Genomic DNA, 20,222 nt, shown 5'->3' on the forward strand with positions numbered 1-20,222 from the left:
TGTTGAAAGGATGACCTTGTCATTTTCACTTCAACACAAATCTCACACTTGTGTTTTGGGTCAACGTGGAATGTAGGTATGCTTTGCATGTTTATTAATCTACGCAATACATCGTAGTTAACATGTCCTAGTCTACCATGCCACAAACACGAAAACTCAAGCATATAAGTGGAAGAGCTTTCAGTTTTATTTATCTTGGGCCTAATGGCCATTACATTGAGCTTAAACAGCCCATCAGATACATAGCCTCTTCCTACAAACATTCCTTTTTTGGACAATACAACTCTGTCCGACTCAAAAACAATGCGAAAGCCATGCTTGCTCAGAAGTGATCCGGACACTAAATTCTTCCAAATCTCCGGAACATACAGTACATTGTTCAGAGTGAGGTCCTTGCCCGAGGTCATCTTCAGCACCACCTTTCATTGGCCCGTGATGTCCGAGGTTGCTGAGTTCCCCATGAACAGTTTGTCTCCAGTGACTTCTTCGAAGTTGTGGAGCAGCTCCTTGTTGCAGCAAACATGTCGAGTGGCTCCAGTATTGATCCACCATTGTCGCGGGTTTGAACCGATCAGGATCAGCTCAGAGACCACAGCGCAGAGGTCGTCTATTTCTGGTCCCTCGTTCAGGTTGGCCTCCTGCTTCTTCTTCGGCTTTCTGCACTCCGAAGATTTGTGACCCACTTTGTCACAGTTGAAGCACTTCCCAGAGACTTTCTTCTTGTTGATGCCTCCTTTGGGTCCTATCTTGGAAGACTTGGGGTTCTTCCGTTTCGAGCTTTGTCCGTGCTCGACCACGTTGGCTTTGACAGTAGCCGGAGAGAACAACTTTCTCTCTGAACTCTTGTTGTCTTCTTCGATGCGAAGTCGAACGATGAGTTTCTCCACATTCATCTCCTTCCGCTTGTGCTTCAGGTAGTTCTTGAAATCCTTCCAGCCGGGAGGCAGCTTCTCGATGATAGCAGCCACTTAGAAGGTTTCACTCAGAACCATCCCTTCTGAGTGGATCTCGTGCAAGATCACCTGAAGCTCCTGGACTTGACTGATCACCGTCTTGGAGTCAATCATCTTGTAGTCCAGGAATCTGCCCACGATGAACTTCTTTGCCCCTGTGTCCTCCGTCTTGTATTTCTTGTCTAGGGACTCCCACAGTTCCTTAGTCGTACTCTTCATGCTATACACAGCATACAGCGAGTCGGCAAGAAAGCTGAGGATGTAGTTTCGGTAAAGGAACTCGGAATGAGTCCATGCCTCCACTGTACTGATGGTTTGTGCATCAGCATCCTCAGTGCGTTTGGGAGGGTCCTCGGTCAAGAACCGAGCCAGATTGAGTGTGGTCAGGTAGAAGAGCATCTTCTGCTGCCACCTCTTGAAGTTTAGTCCACTGAACTTCTCTGGCCTTTCCCCATGACTGATTGGCACAGTTCCAATCGGGGTGGAGGGGGCCTGAACATGTTGAGTCTGTTGCACCTCAACATTTTGTTCCATGGCCATCTCAACAGAATCGAGTCTGTTTCAAGATTGTTGGAAACCAAACAATCTGTAGCCGGAGATTTACAGGAAATTAGCTGAATCTAAATACTCGAATTAAATTCAACTCACAGTTAAGATGACCTGAGCAGATAATCTCAGGCTGCCGGCAGGGGCTGGTTTTTCTGACCTCAGAGTCTGAGCAATCAGATCGTCCAAGCAGACTGAAGGATAGACAGGCAGAGCGGGAGACCAGTCGGGCAGATCAGAAGGGCGAGTGGCCGACCCAGCAAATGAAGAGTCCAACCGAGCGGACAAACAGAGCACCGGACCGAGGCCTACATGTTGGTGCAACCTTAGGTCAAGGTTGACCTGGTTGACCCGACTCGAGGTGACTTGACTCGAGTTGTATTTTGATGTTTGACTTGGGAAGATTGTCGATGCAACCTTAGGTCAAGGTTGACCTAGTTGAGTTGCATGTTGATGTTTGACACTCGTGAGAGAGTTCTATTCTTGATGTGGGACAAGAATAGATGGTTGGGAGATTATTGGTGCAACCCTAGGTCAAGGTTGACCTGGTTGACCTGAAAAGTCCAAGTATGGAGACTTGGCACTGGAAAAGTCCAAGCAGGGAGCTTGGCACGCGAAAAGTCCAAGTATGGAGACTTGGCACTGGAGAAGTCCAAGCAGGGAGCTGGCACGGGAAAGTCAAGCAGGGAGCTTGGCACGAGGAAAGTCCTAAGCGGGATGTTAGGCGGTTGGAAAGTCCGGTGAGTGAAGCCAGGCTGGGAAGTCCTAGCGGGATGTTAGGCGGTTGGAAAGTCTGGTGAGTGAAGCCAGGCGATGAAATCCTGGTGAGTGAATCCGGTGAAAATCCTAGTGAGTGAAGCTAGGTGAAGGTGAAAGTCACGGTGAGTGAAGCGGGCATTGGGAAAATTCGGTGAGTAAAGCCGGTGAAAATCCTAGTGAGTGAAGCTAGGTGAATGAGAAAGTCCTAAGCGGGATGTTAGGCGGTTGGAAAGTCACAGTGAGTGAAGCAGGCGGTTGTGGAAATCCTGGTGAGTGAAGCGGTGAAAACCCTAGTGAGTGAAGCTAGGTGAAAGTCACAGTGAGTGAAGCCGGGCAAGGGAAAATCCGGATGGATCAAGGGTGATCGGACATCGGTGATGGGAAGTCCAAGTAGGTCATAGGAGTGACTGGATACTTGGTGCGGAGAGAAAAGTCTAAGTGGGTCAAAGGATTGACCGGACATTAGGGGAGTCCTAGCAGGTCAAGGGAGTGACGGATGCTAGCGCAATGTACCAACAGTCAAGATTGACGGATGTTGGTTTGGACTTGGTTTGGGCGAAAACCATGGTGGATCGATCGGTGATCGATCCGGTGATCTGAAATATTACGATCGATCGGTGACCGATCGGTAACACATCGATAGCATCGTGTGTTAACCGATCGATCGGTGACCGATCGAGTCGATCGAGCCGAGCGAGGCGGGCGCAAGAGGCTGATCGGTGCGGGGCCGATCGGCCGCTGATCGGTCCGGACCGATCGGAGGTTCTGATCGGTCCATGGACCGATCGGGGGTGAAACAGCGAATGAATGGATCCAATACGTGGACGAAGTAATTGGGCGCTACTTGAGTGATAGCCTCCGGTCGACTAGGCCGAATCTAGATTTCTTCATTTCTTCATAAACGAGGGTGAGCGGAGCCTCTAGGATGCTTCTTCCTTCCTTGTTCTTCCATGCGGAGCTGAGCTTAATTTTTGTTATATCAACTTAGCACTCACCTGCTGTTGTAGGCACTTGGAAGCGGCTGCTTCTTCCAGTCGAAGAGAAGGCAAGAAAGTTTACATTTGTATTGTACTTTATTTCTTGTTTTCCTTGTACTCTTTTCTTGCTGTTGCAAGAAGTTTCTGTGGCGAGGTTTCTCCACCCAGAAGGAGTGTTTTTATTAGCCGGTTTTCCGGGGACTCATCCACCGACGGATTGATTGGGTTCGTCCACCTTACGGACACGCCGAGGAGTAGGAGTTTCATCTCCGAACCTCGTTACATCCTTGCGTAGAGGTTTGATTTCTTCTCCTGTTTTCTTTCTGCATTTAGTTTCCGCTGCGCTAACCCTAGTTTGTAGAAAGAAACGCGAGCAATTGGGGTCGGCTATTCACACCCCCCTCTCTAGCCGTACGAAGAGATCCTAACACTACGTTCGACGCAGTTTCCTTGAAACAGATTTGTCCCACCTCCGGCTGTGCTTCGAGGTTTTCTCGGATCGTCTGTTTCCCAGGATACAACGGCAAGACCACGAACGCAACCAAGCACTGGTTGTTCGTGGCAAACTGAGAATGCACCTGAGTGCTATCACAAATAGTTTAGCCGAGCGGATGCACGACTGAGAGAAAAGAATCAGGGAACGAAGGTGGAGGAATTCTCTTGCTTTCGCTTTTTTCTTCTTCGCTTTGCTCAAGATCCAGCCTCCTTATATAGGAGCTCTCATCTTGCCTGCAATAAATGATCAAATTATGATCATTTAATGCTGAGTTTAATTTCGTCATTAATGGCTTTAATGTCTTCATTAATATCGAGACGTTACAGAATCATTATTAATGAGATTAATGTCGTCATTAATACTGAGACGTTACGAAATCACCATTAATGAGTTTAATGCCGCCATTAATGTCGAGACGTTACGGAATCAGCATTAATTTCACATTAATGCTTCCATTACATCCTTGAGCAAGATTCAAGTGGCTATATGTTGGTTCATTCTTTTGGGTAAATTTTACCTCAACCGGTCCGGCATTCGACATGCACAAGTCGTGCTCACGCACGAGTCAACCTTGGTTTGGTACAATCCGGGCCCTGGATTTGCACCCACCCCTGCGCACTCACGCGTGAGAGAGTCTCTCCCCATGCATATGTTTACAACGTCAATGCATGTGTCATAATTTAAACCAATAATAAAGCCAAGAGACTTCTAATGTGGGACTAAACTCATGCACAATAGAGTCTCTTCGTCTCCATCTCTTTATTCCATTCACATTTCTAACAACCTCCCCCTAGGACCTAGGGTTACCACCCCCTAGGTTTTTCACCTGCCTAGCCGCAGCTAGGACTTTTGCCTAAGTATTACTTAGGACTTTCTTGCAAGCTCCATGAACCTTGTTAGATCACCACACATCTTAACTTTGAATCCTTTATCATTATCAAAACTCAGGTTCGATCGTCGGATGCTTCCCGCACCAACAATCTCCCCCCTTTTTGATCATGGCAACCGAAATTCAAAGTTAAGTAAAACAAGTACATAAGATACTTAAAAAAGTGTAAGTGAGCAAGCTTAAGTATATAAAATCAAATACAAGCATAACTTAAGCTAACACTTAAGCTCCCCCTTAATACAGGGCTTCCTTTTTGAATTTTCACTTTGAAATTTTTACTTTTTACTTGTGAATTTCCTACTCTCCCTCTTTGCCATTTATCAAAAAATAAGTCATTTGAAAGCAAGTTATAAGTTTTTAGAAAGCAAGTTATAAAAATTTTGCAAAACTATAATTTTTAATACTTTTAGCGAAGTGAAGAATGAATCTGAAGGTTAACTTAGGAAAATATCTTAGCAAGAATTTATAAAGTCAGGTTTCAAGGTTGGCTAAGTTTGAAAAAAAAATTTGAAAGTTGTTGTATGAATCACTTAGCTAAGCCTTTTGCAAACATTAACTTTTTGAAAATACAGCCTAGCTTAATTTTGAATAAAATAATACTTATTTCTGAAAACTTAGGAGTAAGAAGTTGTTTAAATTTTAGGATGCAGAGAGTAGCTAAAACAGGGTAATTTAGGTTATATATATATATTTGTTGGTCCCTAAGTCCAAGTATGAGTCCAGTTAAATAGCAATCAATTGGTTTTGATCGGGTATCAGAGCCCTAAAGTACAAGCATGCTTAATATTATCATTTCCTTCACCAACTGTCTAACCTTTAGCTACTTGCTGATTGCCTAGAAGGCAGCAACTTTCGTTTGGTTAGTCAAGTTAAGTCATTTAGTCCAGTTAGATTTGACTAAGGCTCGGAAGGTTGTTGGAGTTGCAAGGTTGAAAACATAGTCCCATATTGGAAACACATGGAAAAGATCATAGGTTTATAAGAGAAAAGATATCTCCATTGACATGAGGCCTTTTGGGTAGAGCCCAAGAGCAAAACCATGAGGGCTTAGGCCCAAAGTGGACAATATCATGTCATTGTGGAGATATCTAAATTCTTCTCGATCCTACAATTGGTATCAGAGCCCGGACTGCCAGAAGGTTTAACCGCCGACTGTGCACAAGAGCTATGGTCTGATTGAGCCATATGGATACAATATTGACCTAGAACAAAGAAAGTGGGGGTTCCTATGTTCAGATCAAGAGGACCAGACACCAGGCAGGAAGTCCTAGTTGTGGCTAGGCAAGAAAGTCCTAGTAGGTCGGGTGGACCGAGGGGCAGGAAGACCTGGTGGGTCGATGATCGGACGTGGGAAGCCTATGGTCCTTTATTTGAGGGGGGATTGTTGGGGTTGCAAGGTTGCAAATATAGTCCCATATTGGAAACACATGGAAAAGATCATAGGTTTATAAGAGAAAAGATATCTCCATTGGCATGAGACCTTTTGGGTAGAGCCCAAGAGCAAAATCATGAGGGCTTAGGCCCAAAGTGGACAATATCATGTCATTGTGGAGATATCTAAATTCTTCTCGATCCTACAGATTTTACTGACCGGATCAGTAACCAATTGAACATTCAACCTACACAACTCTTTGTAACACATGTTTTGAAGTACTTTTGGATCCAAACTAGCATTGTTGGCTATTGAATTATTAACTCCAAAATATCCAATTTTTGCTTCTTTTGTTCACCTTTTCAATACATAATCACTTGGGATCTTCATGATATTTTTCCATGTAAATATTTTCAGAATATGAGAACACAAAATTCCAGCAAATTCATATTTTCTACAGCTACACTCAATTTTTTCACACTTTAACTATATGATGGTTTCTTTTTTGTGAGGAGTAACTTTATATTTTGTAAATGTATCAACATCCTCACAAATTTCTATATTAGAATCATGAGATAAGTACCACTCCTATTGAAAATACTTGTATACCTCAGAAGTATAAATTTCACTAGCATGCTTTAAAATCTCAATTGGAAACATTAAATAGGGAACCATTGTATTTGATTTGAAATCAGCCTTTAATTCCTCATATCGACGATCATCAAGGAGTCTTTGGAAGTGAATGAAGAAGTCTAAAAACTTATGTTTATAAGTGACATATTTTTTCACAAAACTATTCATGCTCTCACTTCTTTGGGTTGTAGTCATATCTGCACAAAACATTTGTTGTCCATATACTAAAGCTCATTTTTCCTTGATGTTGTACATGTGCCTCAACCAATCATTGTCTTCAAGTGCATACTTAGCTAACGTCATGTTCCATGCTAAAATAAAATCTTCCTCTTCATCAAAATCATATATACATGAGGCAAAATCTTTAGCAAAGTCTCTAAACTTAGAAAAAAACTCCACTCAAATGTATGGAAGCATTTTGATAAATATTCCAAATGCACAAACGATGATGTGTCTCAGGCCATCTGGAAGCTAACGCCTTTGCCATTGCTGCATCTTGATCTGTAAGAATAGTAGTTGACTTTTTCTCACCCATAGCTCTAGTTAATGTATCAAATAACCACTCAAAAGTCAAACTGGTTTCATCATATAATAAAGCGACACCAAAAAGTATGGATTGTTTATGATGATTAACACCTACAAATAATGCAATTGGCCGACCTTCATTGTTCTTTCTGTAAGTTGTGTCAAATCAAACAACATCTCCAAAATTAGCATAATCAGCTCTCATCTTGGCATCAGACTAAAAAATATTAGTAATCAAATCATCTTTATCAACTTGGATAGCATAAAAAAATTAGGATCATCGAACTGCATTTTCTGCAGATATTCCAATACACCCGCTGTTTCCCCAACTCTCATATTTATTGTTCTTTTGGATCGCAAGTAGTTTTTATAATCCTCGGGAATAAATCCTAAATTTTCCCTCCTACCTACTTGCCTCACCATAAGATCATGAGATGTTTTGGGGGGATTCCCATATCACTTGTCATCTCAATATGTATCGCTGCAGAAGAAGATATATTCCTATGACTTCTATAAAGGTGTGTTTTGTTTGGACTTGAGATATAATGATTATGCTCTTTAACAAACTGCACCACAGTAAATTTGCTTTTTTCCGATTACAAATCTTCATTTTAGCCTCACAATCAAACCTTGTTTCATCACGACTTGCTTTGACATAAAGATCTCGTTTGTCTTTTCCTCTTTTACCTTGGGCACAACAATAAAAAAACTCTATCAAGTAATTTACCCGATTCATCCTTATGGATTCTACCTCTCCTTACATCAAATCTAACCTTTTTAGTATATGTCAAATAAAATTGATATGCATCTTCTTCTGTCTCAAATTCCAATCTCATTTGTGGTATATCCAAATTTGTTTCAATGTTCAAGCATATACAATCAAACAAACAAAGCAAGATGGCTAAAAAAGGGAAATTTGATATACTGAAGCTCAATACATTCCCAATATCATTCTTATTACCTTCATCAATAACATCAAAGTCACCTTCCCAACTATCTTCATTTCCTTCAAAATTCAAATGATGACAACTTGTAGATTCACCCTCCATGATAATTACTCTGATCCTGTAAAAAAATCTATTTAGGGAAAAAAAAACAGTCACAAAAGAAGCATATAAAAATAACAATTTTATGTCAAATTATTGCATGTCCAACTTCTCTTTAGTTATCAAATACTCCAGATCCTACCAAGAATAGTAATTAACTAAGAACCAAAATTCCCTGGTAAATGCAAAATCAATTCATAAAGTGAGTCTTAATTTGTTGTTGCAGTAGTTAAGTACAATTGTTCCCAAGTGAGCTCAAACTTGTATTTAAAAAATATTTGGAAGTGAGCCTTAATCTGGGACTCAAATTTGTTCACACCAATAGTTGGAATTCCGAACAGCACCTGCGAATTGAAAAGTGCGTAGCACTGGAAACTCCGAGGCAGATTCTAGTGTATTAGTGCAATTTTTTCTTAATAGTTCAGAGGAAATACATAAAGAGTTTATTAGTGTAATTTTTTCTTGTTGTATCATGTAGGAGTTTATAGACCAAAATGTTGGTGCGGGAAGCATCCGACGATCGACCGTTGTTTTGATAATGGCAAAGGAATTCAAAGTTAAGTTGTTTTGTGATCTAACATACTTAATTGAGTGTTTCAGGAAAGTCCTGGCTGCGGTTAGGCAGGTGGAAAACCCTAGGGGGTTATGTTGGAGGATCGGTGGCCGGCTAGAAGGGGGGTTGAATGGACGGCGCCCCCAATAACTCGCTTCCTACGTATTCGTTAGTGCGCAAGCGGAAATACAAATACTAATTACGAATACGAAAGCTAAAGACAAAGAAAAGAACAAGCAAACCAATATACGTCGATGTAACGTGGTTCGGAGATGATGCTCCTACTCCACGGCTGTCCGTAAGGTGGACGATCCCTATCCGTCGGTGGATTAGCCCCCGGCAACCTCCGGCTATCTCAAGTCGCTCCTTGTGGGTGGAGAAACCTCACCACAAACACACCAAAACCTCTTGGATTACACAAGCACTTGAGAACTCTTGTGACTACTAATTAGGCTTTAACCAAGTCTAATTTCGTCACCTTGGCCGGTCATACCAAGCTCCTTCTTATAGAGCTTGGAACAAATCAGAACCTGATTTGCCCGTTACTAGTCGACTGGTCCATGCACCAGTCGACTGGTGCCAGCCCAACGGCTATCTCAACGGCTCTCTGCTACAGTGCATCAGTCGACTGGTCCATACACCAGTCGACTGCTACAGTACGCTACAGTAACTGCTGCAGTACGCTGCAGTAACTGCTACAGTACGCTACAGTAACTGCTACAGTACGCTACAATAAAACCCTAAAACTAGGATTTTGCTCCGAGTACAATCTCTCATGCACTCGTACCCTCACGACTTATTTGACTCTTCTTTGCAGCCTTGACCTCTTGCCTTCAAGCCTACTTCCTTTGGCTCTCGTCCCTCGGATGCATCCAAGCGCGCGGCTCGTCCCCAATGCCATCCTTCGCGTATGCCTCGAAGTCGCTTCCCTCGGCCCTTGTCCTTGCTGCCTTGTCCACGGTCCCTCGGATGCTCCATCCTTCACCGGACCCGAAGCCGTCAACCTAAGTCACATGTGTCACCTGCAGTCCTGCACAACTCAAGTACACATATCAAATAACGAGGGTAAACCTAACTTAAACTCTTTGCCCAAACACCAAAACACATGGTCCCACGGACCATTGGGATTGCTCCAACAGGTTAACCCTAGGTCATAGGGGGTGGTAACCCTATGCGGAAAGTCTTGATGGGTCGAGTGCTTCAGGCAAAAGTCCTAGGGGGTAACCCTAGGTGGAAAGTCCTGGTGTCGCGAACCAGGTGAAAGACTGGACGGGCCGGGAAGTGGAAGTCCAGCAGAAAGTCCGGAAGCTTCGAACGCTGAGCAAAAGACCAGTCGACCTGGAGGATCGCACTGACAACAGGTACATCTCCTGAGTGGAGTAGGTGATGACGCGTTCCCCATAGAGGGAACAGTAGGCGTCGGGTCGACCTAGGATTTCCGGTCGAAAACCCGAAGTCAGACCCGGACAACCCGAAGGCTGTTAGTCTATTTGCTTATATATTATCTATTATGTTCTAACTCTGTTTTGCAGGAGACTAATATTTTTGTGCAGAGTTAGAAGTGACCGGGATCGGTCGACCGAACCTTGGGATTAGTCGACCGAACCCCCAAGCCAGCAGATCAGATCTTCAGAGGTTGGACCAGGCTCGACCAGGGGATCGGTCGACCGAACCTTGGGATCGATCGACCGAACCAGGGTTGGGCGTCGACTGGATCAGGCTGACTGGACAGTTTATCGGTCGACCGAACCTATTTATCGATCAACCGAACCTCGAATGGAGTTTGACCAGATCGAAGCGGAGCGAGAGGATCGGGCGGATCAGATAGGAGGAGATCGCCTGATTGGTCGACCGAACAGGGGATCGGTCAACCGATCCACCTCGGGTCAAACTTGATCCCGAACCTTGGGGATTTGGATCAGACTTTGCAGAGCTATAAAAGATGGTCTCGGGGTGCAGCTTGAACATCAATCTCGAACAGAAGAACCTGTGCTCTCCAACACTGCTCCGAACGCTCCAACAACGCTCTGCTACTCCGACAGCCAGCGACGACGTCGTTATTTCTCATAGTGTCGGTATAATTTCATTATTGCTATTGAACTGTAATGCATCTTGTGTAAAGATTTTTCGATATTATAGTTGTTGCCCACCGGAAGCGATCAACGATCGCGGGTCTTGGAGTAGAAGTCGCCCTAGGCTCCAAACCAAGTAAATCTTGGCTCTTCTCTGTTTGTGTTATTTCTTTTCTTTTCCGCTGCATTTACTCGAACGATTTCCGAAAAATGAATTGCGAAAACCACGAGCGCTATTCACCCCCCCCCCCCCTCTAGCGCTTTCGATCCAACACAAAATTATCACAGGAAAATCATTAGATGAAAAAGAAAGTTCAAAGTTGCTCACATCAACAGATGAATCAACAATGCGCTTGCATGCTAGGGAATTAAAATCAACAAAATTCAACATCAAATCTAGAACTCAAACTTTTAAATAGGAAGGAATTAAAGGAAAGTTCAAACTTGTTCACACCAATCGTTGGAATTCCAAGCAAACGCTGTAATAGGTCGCCAGAGGTCGGTTTTTGTGTAAGTCGCGAACACTAGAGGCCATCGGGGACGCTGGAGGCCATTGGGGATGCTGGAGGCTGTCACGGACGCAAGGGGTTAGGGCTGGGAAATTTGTGGGTGAGAGGGTTTTTCGTCGCCGAAAAATTTGTGGGCGAGAGGGTTTTCCGTCGCCGGCGTGAGATTAAGGCTCCAACCTCCTCTGCATTTGAGCTGGGAAATTTTTTACTATTGGGGACGCGGGGACGATGGAGGCTATCGCGGATCGCTAGAGGTTAGGGTTCGCTGCCTCCTCTGTGTTTGAGCACACGTTTCTGCGTGAGTTGTGTTTCTTGTGTGCACGCGCCCTGCACGTGATAACCTTCTATATAGATTTTATGGTTCAAGGATGGTCCAGAGAAATTTGATCCAGAGGATCCGAACTGATGTGATGGTGGGCGACAGAGACCGTAAAAGGTGGGCGTCGGCGTGGGCGGCAGAGGAAAGGAAAAAAATCTTATGTTTGCGTTTTTTTTTTCTCTGTGTTAGTGGCTTTTTAAAGAAAACGATCCAAAAAAACAGTGAATAATGAAAGAGAATAAGAAAAAAAATTAATTCTAAAATTAAATTTAATTTCATATATAAATTTATTTCTTTTCCATCCATATTTATATACATCTTTTATCGGATTTGGATCAAATGAAAACTCAAATCAATCCACTGATCCACAATCCAGAATCCACAGTAGCCTTAAATTTAGTTTAAAATAAAACCACTTGATTCAATAACCAAAAAAAAAATTTAATTAAAATCGAATCAATTTGTTTTATAATTAAACCAAAGTATATTCAATTCATCTTCAAAAGATGTGATAAATCTGTGCTTCCGTTCTAATAAAATATCTTTCATATTTATCTTTCATCTTATCCAACCAGACAATCTCTCGATTTAAGAATCTAATTCTCAAATTCATTTTATGTTCTTCAGATAAACTTATAGTGCGTATGACCCAATAGATTTCCGGTTATATTGGTCGTCCATAACTAACCATTAATTATGGATCGATCATGATGATACCTAACAGTACATCATGATCCCCAATTGATTGAAAAATCAAACGGTTGATTTCAAAATCACTTCTGAACCTTTCAGCAACTATAGTGAGTCATGTCTCGTTCTTTTCACTCGTCTTATATCCACTTGGTTCAAGACATAGTCTATGTGGTAGTCCCCATTAGTCTGACTACTTACACCTATCCTAAGAAATACTCCCTCATCCTATGAATTCAAATTACTCGTACATGTGTTCAAGAGTACAATATGTTGGTGCAATATTCCCCAGGTCAAGGTTGACCGAGTTGATTGAGCTTGAATTGAGTCAAGCTCGAGTTTTGAAGTTGTGATTTCGATGTTTGACAATACATGAAGATTTCAAGTGCAAATTGTTCATGTGTGAAGGAGAGTCAAGTAGGTCAAGATTGACTAGATACTTGACTGGAAATCCTGGTGAGTGAAGACAGGTGAAAGACCTAGTGAGTCAAGCTAAGCAGAAGGGAAATCCTGGTGAGTGAAGCCAGGTGAAAGACCTAGTGAGTAAAGCTAGGCAGAAGGAAATCCTGGTGAGTGAAGTCAGGTGAAAGACGAAATCCTGGTGAGTGAAGCCAGGTGAAAGACCTAGTGAGTGAAGCTAGGCAGAAGGAAATCCTGGTGAGTGAAGCTAGGTTAAAGACCTAGTGAGTGAAGCGATGCAGAAGGAAGTCCTGGTGAGTGAAGCCAGGTACGAGAAAATCCAGATGGATCAAGGCTGATCGGACATCTGGTGTTGGAAAGATCAAGTAGGTCAAAGGGATTGATCAGATACTTGGCACGAGGAGGAAAGTCCAAGTAGGTCAAAGGGATTGACCGGATACTTGGCACGAGGAGAAAAGTCCAAGTGGGTCAAAGGGATTGACCGAACACTTGGTGAGGGTGTCCTAGCAGGTCAAGGGTGACCCGGATGCTAGGCACGATGAACCAACGGATCATGGTTGACCAGATGTTGGTTTAGGAGGCTTTAGACTTGATTTTAGGGAGAAATCATGAGCTGGATCGATCAGCCGATCGATTGGCTCATGCCCAATCGATCGACCGATCGATTGGGCGAGTCTTCGCGACAAGCCTCCTCCCAATCGATCAGTGGATCGATTGGGACAAGTGTGCGATCGCACAGAACGGTGCTGGATTGATCGGTCGATCGATCCAGATTCCCTAATCGATCAGTGGATCGATTGGGAGCTGCAATTTCGCGCGATAAGCCCTGGATCGATCATCCGATCGATCCAGGCAATTTCCGAGAGCACAGAGGCTCTCTAGATCGATCGTCCGATCGATCCAAAGCCTCCCCAATCGATTGGGAGCAATCCGATCGATTGGGATCCGACCGTTGGCGTCGTATTTAGCTGCTGGCGAGCTGTTCTCTCGACAGCACTTACACTGTTTCATCTCAAATCTTCACAGGGCTTCCAAAGCTTCTCCACAAAGTTCTCACCGCCATATCTTGAGGGTTCTTGGAGGGTTGTCCAAGTCAAGAGGCGGATCTACAACGAGAAGAAGAAATCTAGGGTTAGGGTTTTCTTGTGCAAACTTGTAAGCTTTTGCTTGTATTTTGTTCCCTTTCCCTTTCTTCTTGTAGTGTGAACTTGTAGGGCTTCTCCGCCTTTGGTAGTTACCATAAAGGAGTGTTTTTCATAGTGGGGGGTGCATGAGTGTGTGGATCCTTGGATTAGTCACCTCTTGTGAGGTGGATACCAAGTAAATCCTCTTGTTAGCGTTGTGTACTTTGTTTCTTGGTATTTTCCGCTGCATATCTTGAAGAAACAAGCAACGAAGAGCAAGACGAGCGCACCGAGCTATTCACCCCCCCCCCCCCTCTAGCTACATAATCGGTCCCAACACAATACTCTTAACATGTGATGCATTGGCCAAAGACTTTGAGTAATAATTCTGACAAGTGGTCATAAGGTATACATCTCCTCGCAAGGAGCGGTGAATCCCCTGTGGGCTATACAAACACCTTTGGGCACTTCGACTTATATTCAATCATCCCGAGCCCACATCTCTACGGAGATGTTTGCTTAAGATGTCAAAGCATAAGTCTCTATGACCAAGGTGACTTGAATACCTTAAGTCGAAGGAAACTTGCACTCAAGCTGCAATGAGATTTTCATTGACATATCTATATATATGTAGATAACCATATAAAGTCTCATAGCAGGTCACTCCAATGAACTAGTTACCATAACTAGCATCCACGTTTAACTCTCAACATCCCAATATTTCCAGCAGTGATGAACAACTGCTTAGTTAGACCAAGGAGGTCCTCGGGGCTATAGTGCCACGATAGGACATCCAGGTTGTCACCCAAGCACTCACGGTTCAATCCTCAGCTATGGCGTATTTGCAGGAATTTTTTCTCCAAATGAGGGGTGCAACCAAAGGATGCTGAGCTTCTGGGCTGGCCGCCACGTGTGCTTCCCTATTTACCCTAATGGTCGATGGGAAACTTCTGTGGGACTAGGCCGGTCACTCCAGGGATAGTCAATGAGGTTAACTGGGATTATCATTTTTTTAGTTAGACCAAGGAGTATAACCCGTGCTACTCTCACAGAATCGATGATGTCCGAACTCATCAATTCATTTACTAGGGATTATTTCAATACATTCATAATTACATATGTAGAGATGCTCACAAGTTATGACCCAATCATAAGTTCTCTCATGTTATGAATCATATTACGAGCATTCCGTAAATGAGTTTAAGATCAAATCATGTGGCAAAAGGTGATTCATTCGCCCCCAGCGCCCCCACGAACCGTCTCTAGGCCAACATGAAGGAGGTAAATCACAGATGACTACTAGCTATTAGTGCAAATGTCCAAGGCATAGGGGAGGTTAAGATCCAATCATACACATAGAGAACGTACACTCAATTAGTGAAACTTTATTTATCCAATAAATAAGTACAAATCATAAAGTCATCTCTCAAATATAACATCCGGGTTATACATCGTGCCTCCAAGCTTCAAGGCAAAGTCAAGGTGTACGTATCCAAACGAACCACCTCCCGTGAGCCACTTCTTATGGGGGGGCTCCCAACATAAATGTAATCGGCAACAGAGCCGATTAGATCGAAGGGACTCAGTGCCCCACTCAATACTCTTCAGAGACAAAGCTACTAGCATAAGCCGAGGCAGACCAATAGTCAACTAGGGCTAAGAGGCACAGTTCCTTATTTTATATGGGCAAGACCCCAGCATAAACTCAAACGGACACAGAGCTGACTGGATCTATGGGGTTTAGCTCCTCACACTTTAAGGACCCATCTCCCAACCTACAGCTCTCGGCATATAGCCGCTCGACCCTAGAGCAGGTCGAACCTCCAGATCTCAGTTTCTCACTTCTTCTGAGCGTGACTCCCAGTCCATAGCTCCCGGCATATACCTGCCCGACCCCAAAGTCGTTCGGATGTTCGGGACTTAGCTCCCACTTCTTACAAGCATGACTTTTAGCATATAGCAGACCAACCCTAGAGTCGATCGGACCTCCAAATCTCAGTTCCTCACTTCTCTTGGGCGTGACTCCCAGCATATACCCACTCGGCCCTAAAGCCAGTCGGATATCTAGAACTCAGCTTCCCACTTCTTACAAACAAGGCTCTTAGCATGTAATGACCTAGCCCTAAAGCTGGTCGGATCTCTTCTAGGAGATATCATTATCAAGAAATTGCAACAACCTGTCAGAAAATATTCTCTTATCCTAACATATAAGCATAATGGAACCTTCTTCTGCATGGAGGAGGGTTACTGTACATCCTCCATCATCCAATATACTCTAACATCAGATATTCTTAGTTGCCTCATTATAGCGGAGATTATGAGAGACGGTATAAAAAGGGTCCTCTCTGTTGGTCATGTGTGTTTTTACATTCGCGTGCTCACACGCGCACGCTGAGACACATCCATGCTATTGTTCTATTATTCATCGTCTTTCACCTTTTTCACTAAGAATAGTATTTTGATTTGAAAATCGAAATGTTTGTTCCAGGAACCCTTCCCTAATTCTTGCTTTAATGTTCTTCTGGGCTCTCTATGTGGTGTGTGCAGGTGTGCTCACGTCACCCAAGTCCTCATTTCCTCACGATCAACAGTGAAGCCACCTAACTAGCACGTTTATCTTTTTAACTTTCAGGCAGAATCAATGCCATAAATGACCTTAACAGAGACTTCAAATTATTTCCTAAATTATTTTTGTAACCGAAATATCACCTTTGATCAAGTCCACTAATTCCTGGCTGGAATTGAATAAGTGTAATACTAAGGATGCATTTGATTTACACGTTTTCCATTTTCATTTTCTGGAAAAACACACATTTTCTATAAAATAAAAAATGACTTTTTGTCATTCTTTATTTTTCTAGAAAATGCTAGCTATTGTTTTTAGAAAACAGACACGAAAAATGTAAATTAAATACCATTTTTTAAAAACGCATATTTTTCAGAAAATGAAAATGAAAAACACACAAACCAAATGCACCCTAAAATTATTAAATTTCAAATCCATTTTCTATGAGCAATTTTAATTTAGGTTCGAATTTTCAAAATTAGAAAGGGTAAGTCAAAATTTCATGCCTCGTTGATAATTTACTAGTAGTCCAGTAGGACGATAATGGGCCGAGCATGCTTTTTTAGGAAAAAGAAGTTAATTGAAAAAGAAAAAAAAGAAAATGAAATTTTCACTAAAAAATAATAACTCGAATTTCTCTTACGAGATTATGAAAAATGGGTCAAGGCAAAATTTGTCATCTTATAACGAGCCAACAATAATCATAACAACATCAGCATTAATGAATGTTCTTATTCCATGTCTATTCATCTCTAATAAAGTAATCATTTACCCTGAAGTCTGAGGGTAAAAATCTGAAGTGATAAAAGCACTTGCTTTAACTTTTCTTTGGTCTCAAAGTCAATTAGGTTTCCATTGATATCGAACTTTTGAGGTGGCTCGAATGCACGCACAAATAGTTCTGGTTTGTTGATGAAGTGAAGATCTAGATAAACTCCAACTTGCCTCAAATGGTATTGAGATCTTCCACCGCCGAAACTACCGCCCGTGCTTACGATAGCGGCGGGTTTGTTTGCCCAAGCATTTGGAGGTCTTGAGGCCCAGTCGATAGCATTCTTCAATGGACCTAAATATAAAAGGAGTGAAAAATGGGATGCTAATTTTTTAAGATATGCAATGCTATTTCATATGGTATCATTTTAAAGAGTACAAATGATTACAACTCTTCATAAAAGTGAATGTTATAGTTTAATACTCAAGAATTGAAGAAGAAACCAGATAGAAAGAAGGGAGTAAATGTACAAAACATAATACATTGTGTTCAATATCTCAACCAATGGCAGAACAAAGGCAGTTACTTGCATTCATGATAAGAACTAAATATATAGTCCCTCCTGAATTGGTACCATTAAAAAGAGAATGAAAAAAAAAACTTATTGAACTTTGAACTTGATTGTATTTTGTTAATGAGGTTCAAGGTAGTATCCTGTTTTTGTAGAAAGGTTTTATAGCAGAAAGCTAATGCGAATGTTTGAGCAAAGGTTATAAATTACTAAGCAATTGTTTGAGAAGAGTTTTGTAAAACTATAAATTGCAAAAAATTCTAATCAGAATTCACTCTTCCACAGCACTGAGAATGAGGTGCCAAAATCTGTAAAAGGATGAAGCCAACTATTGTTTCTATCAGTTTTTGTAAAACACAATCTTATGCATTCACTTCAAAGTATATAGAAAAGTTCAAATTGAGGTACTCAATAATGAACAGAATGAGAAGGTAAGGTAAAGTTCAGCAACATCAACATAGGCTGGGCACTATAACAAAACTAAGCAGAGAGACAATCATGAAAGGACTAAATACAACTAGTTATGAGCTTGAAGTATTTGAGGTTGACTGCATCAATTTATTCTGTCATTGAATTCTTACGATACAACAATAATAATATCAAATTTTCTTTTTCTTTTCGGTTATGGTAGATAGATGTATCTTTGAACTCCCTCCATACCTCATGCCTTAGTTAATACAAACTTATCTAACTTGATAGGTATCCAAATTATTTTCATATATTTTCTCTTATGTTATCATCCTTGTAACTACACATAACTGATCTCAAATTTTTTTAAAAAAAAACTATGTTTAATTCCTTCTTCTTAACCTTTCAAATTCATCTTAGACTTTTCATATTTTTGATATATTAATTTTTTTTGTAATATTTCCTAAATGCTAAACATTGACCGAAAGTATGATCAATAGCACAACAGTCTCATAAAGTTATAGTTTTTGCCAGTCTCATAAAGCTATAGTTTTTGCCTAATGGACACACAGTGATGACACAAGAAGAAACATTTCGTGTTATTTTAATTGTCCAATCTATTTCCATCAACTTTATATTTCCTTCTAGTTGAAAAAAATAGATTCATAGTATCAGCTACTATTAGCAAAGGTTTTTGTCCATTCAAATGAGGCACACAAATGAGTTTTATCTTGACAAGGGTATTGAATCATTCAAGTATTGTTAGTAGTTGCAGCTTATGATCAAATTCATTCCTAATTTATTACTTTTATAAGGTTTGTCACTGTGAAGTTTAATTTTGGTGGAAGGAAAAAATCCACAAAGAACAGATAATTTTACAGATAAAGTGGCATCAAAAAGATCCATTAAGAACAAGACCTAAGCAATAAAGAAAACACAAGCACACAATTCCTTGTCACCAATAGTAGAACTAACCAGCCATAAAAAAATTAAAAAAAATCTATTTGACAGAGTAGAGTAGACCATAGACAAGGTGAGATTACGGATCTACCGGTCATGGAATAGTTGTACTCAGGCGAGGCAAAGAGGAAGGCATCCGCCCCAAGGATTTTGCGGCGGAAAGCTTCCACCGGTTCCGGGAAACTGCCGTTGACCTCGAGGTCGGTGTTGACGAAGGGGAGCGGCGCGATATCAACGTACTCGATCTTCATCCCAGGTATGGATGCATTGCAGATCTGAATGGCTGCGGATAAAGAGGAGGGGCGAAAAGGGATAAAATAGCTGTAAAAACAACAAGGGCATAATGGATAGAAGGACTTGCCGGAGCGGATGAGTCCGCGGTTGAAGGAACCCTTGCGAAGGGAGCCGCAGAGCGCCACCACCGTGATTGCTGGATTCGCCGCCACCGCCTCCATCGACCCACTTTGGTCCCTCTGCTCTCTTCTTCCGCCGTTGGTTTGCGTAGAACATGAGGAAAGAATATAGAAATGTAGTGGGAAATTATCAATGCAAAAAAATAAAGAGCCGAGATATTTTAAAAATTAAATTATAATTAGGGCTATATTTTGATAAATTTTAAGAGAAGGATGTCTTTGTAATTCTCTATCAATTAATACATCTAAAAAAATAATGAACTAAACAAGATGACTAATTTAGTTCTATACAAGTTTTCTATTTACAGGTAAGATAAATCGGGAAAAGTTCATAATGAGTTATCCAGAAGTCCAAGATTCCATGATTACACACTTCATTTGAAAAATAAATTCTACATATGTGTGATAATTAAGGATCGAATTATAAATATACAGGTGACAATTTAACACCGTTCCAATGCAAATGCATCTCTTAGAATACCTCTAAAATGTGATCTAAACACTTTATCTATTTCTTCGGTATGATCACTTAAATCACTCACTCGTTGAAGACAACGGACTGTATTTTGAAAAAGAAATCAAAATATTAATAAAATATATTGTAAAGAAGTTGTTAAAATTTGAAGACTATTTTAAAATATTGAAAAGAAATCAAAATATTAATAAAATATATTGTAAAGAAGTTGTTAAAATTTGCAGACTATTTTAA

At 41.5% G+C, this 20,222-nt stretch overlaps 1 protein-coding gene across 1 annotated transcript; it reads right to left on the bottom strand.

Moving 5' to 3' along the window:
* Window positions 1–17,110: 17,110 nt before the first annotated feature.
* LOC121998145 (NADPH:quinone oxidoreductase-like) lies at window positions 17,111–19,629 on the bottom strand. The gene is made up of 3 exons (XM_042552912.1): window positions 19,462–19,629; window positions 19,192–19,383; window positions 17,111–17,515 (listed from the first exon to the last, which is right to left on the bottom strand). Exons 1-3 carry the CDS (start codon window positions 19,553–19,555, stop codon window positions 17,214–17,216), a joined length of 588 nt encoding a protein of 195 aa, XP_042408846.1. The 5' UTR covers window positions 19,556–19,629; the 3' UTR covers window positions 17,111–17,213.
* Between the last annotated feature and the right edge of the window lie 593 nt (window positions 19,630–20,222).

The sequence above is a fragment of the Zingiber officinale genome, chromosome 6A, assembly GCF_018446385.1.
Source record: "Zingiber officinale cultivar Zhangliang chromosome 6A, Zo_v1.1, whole genome shotgun sequence".
Taxonomy (NCBI): Eukaryota; Viridiplantae; Streptophyta; class Magnoliopsida; order Zingiberales; family Zingiberaceae; genus Zingiber; species Zingiber officinale.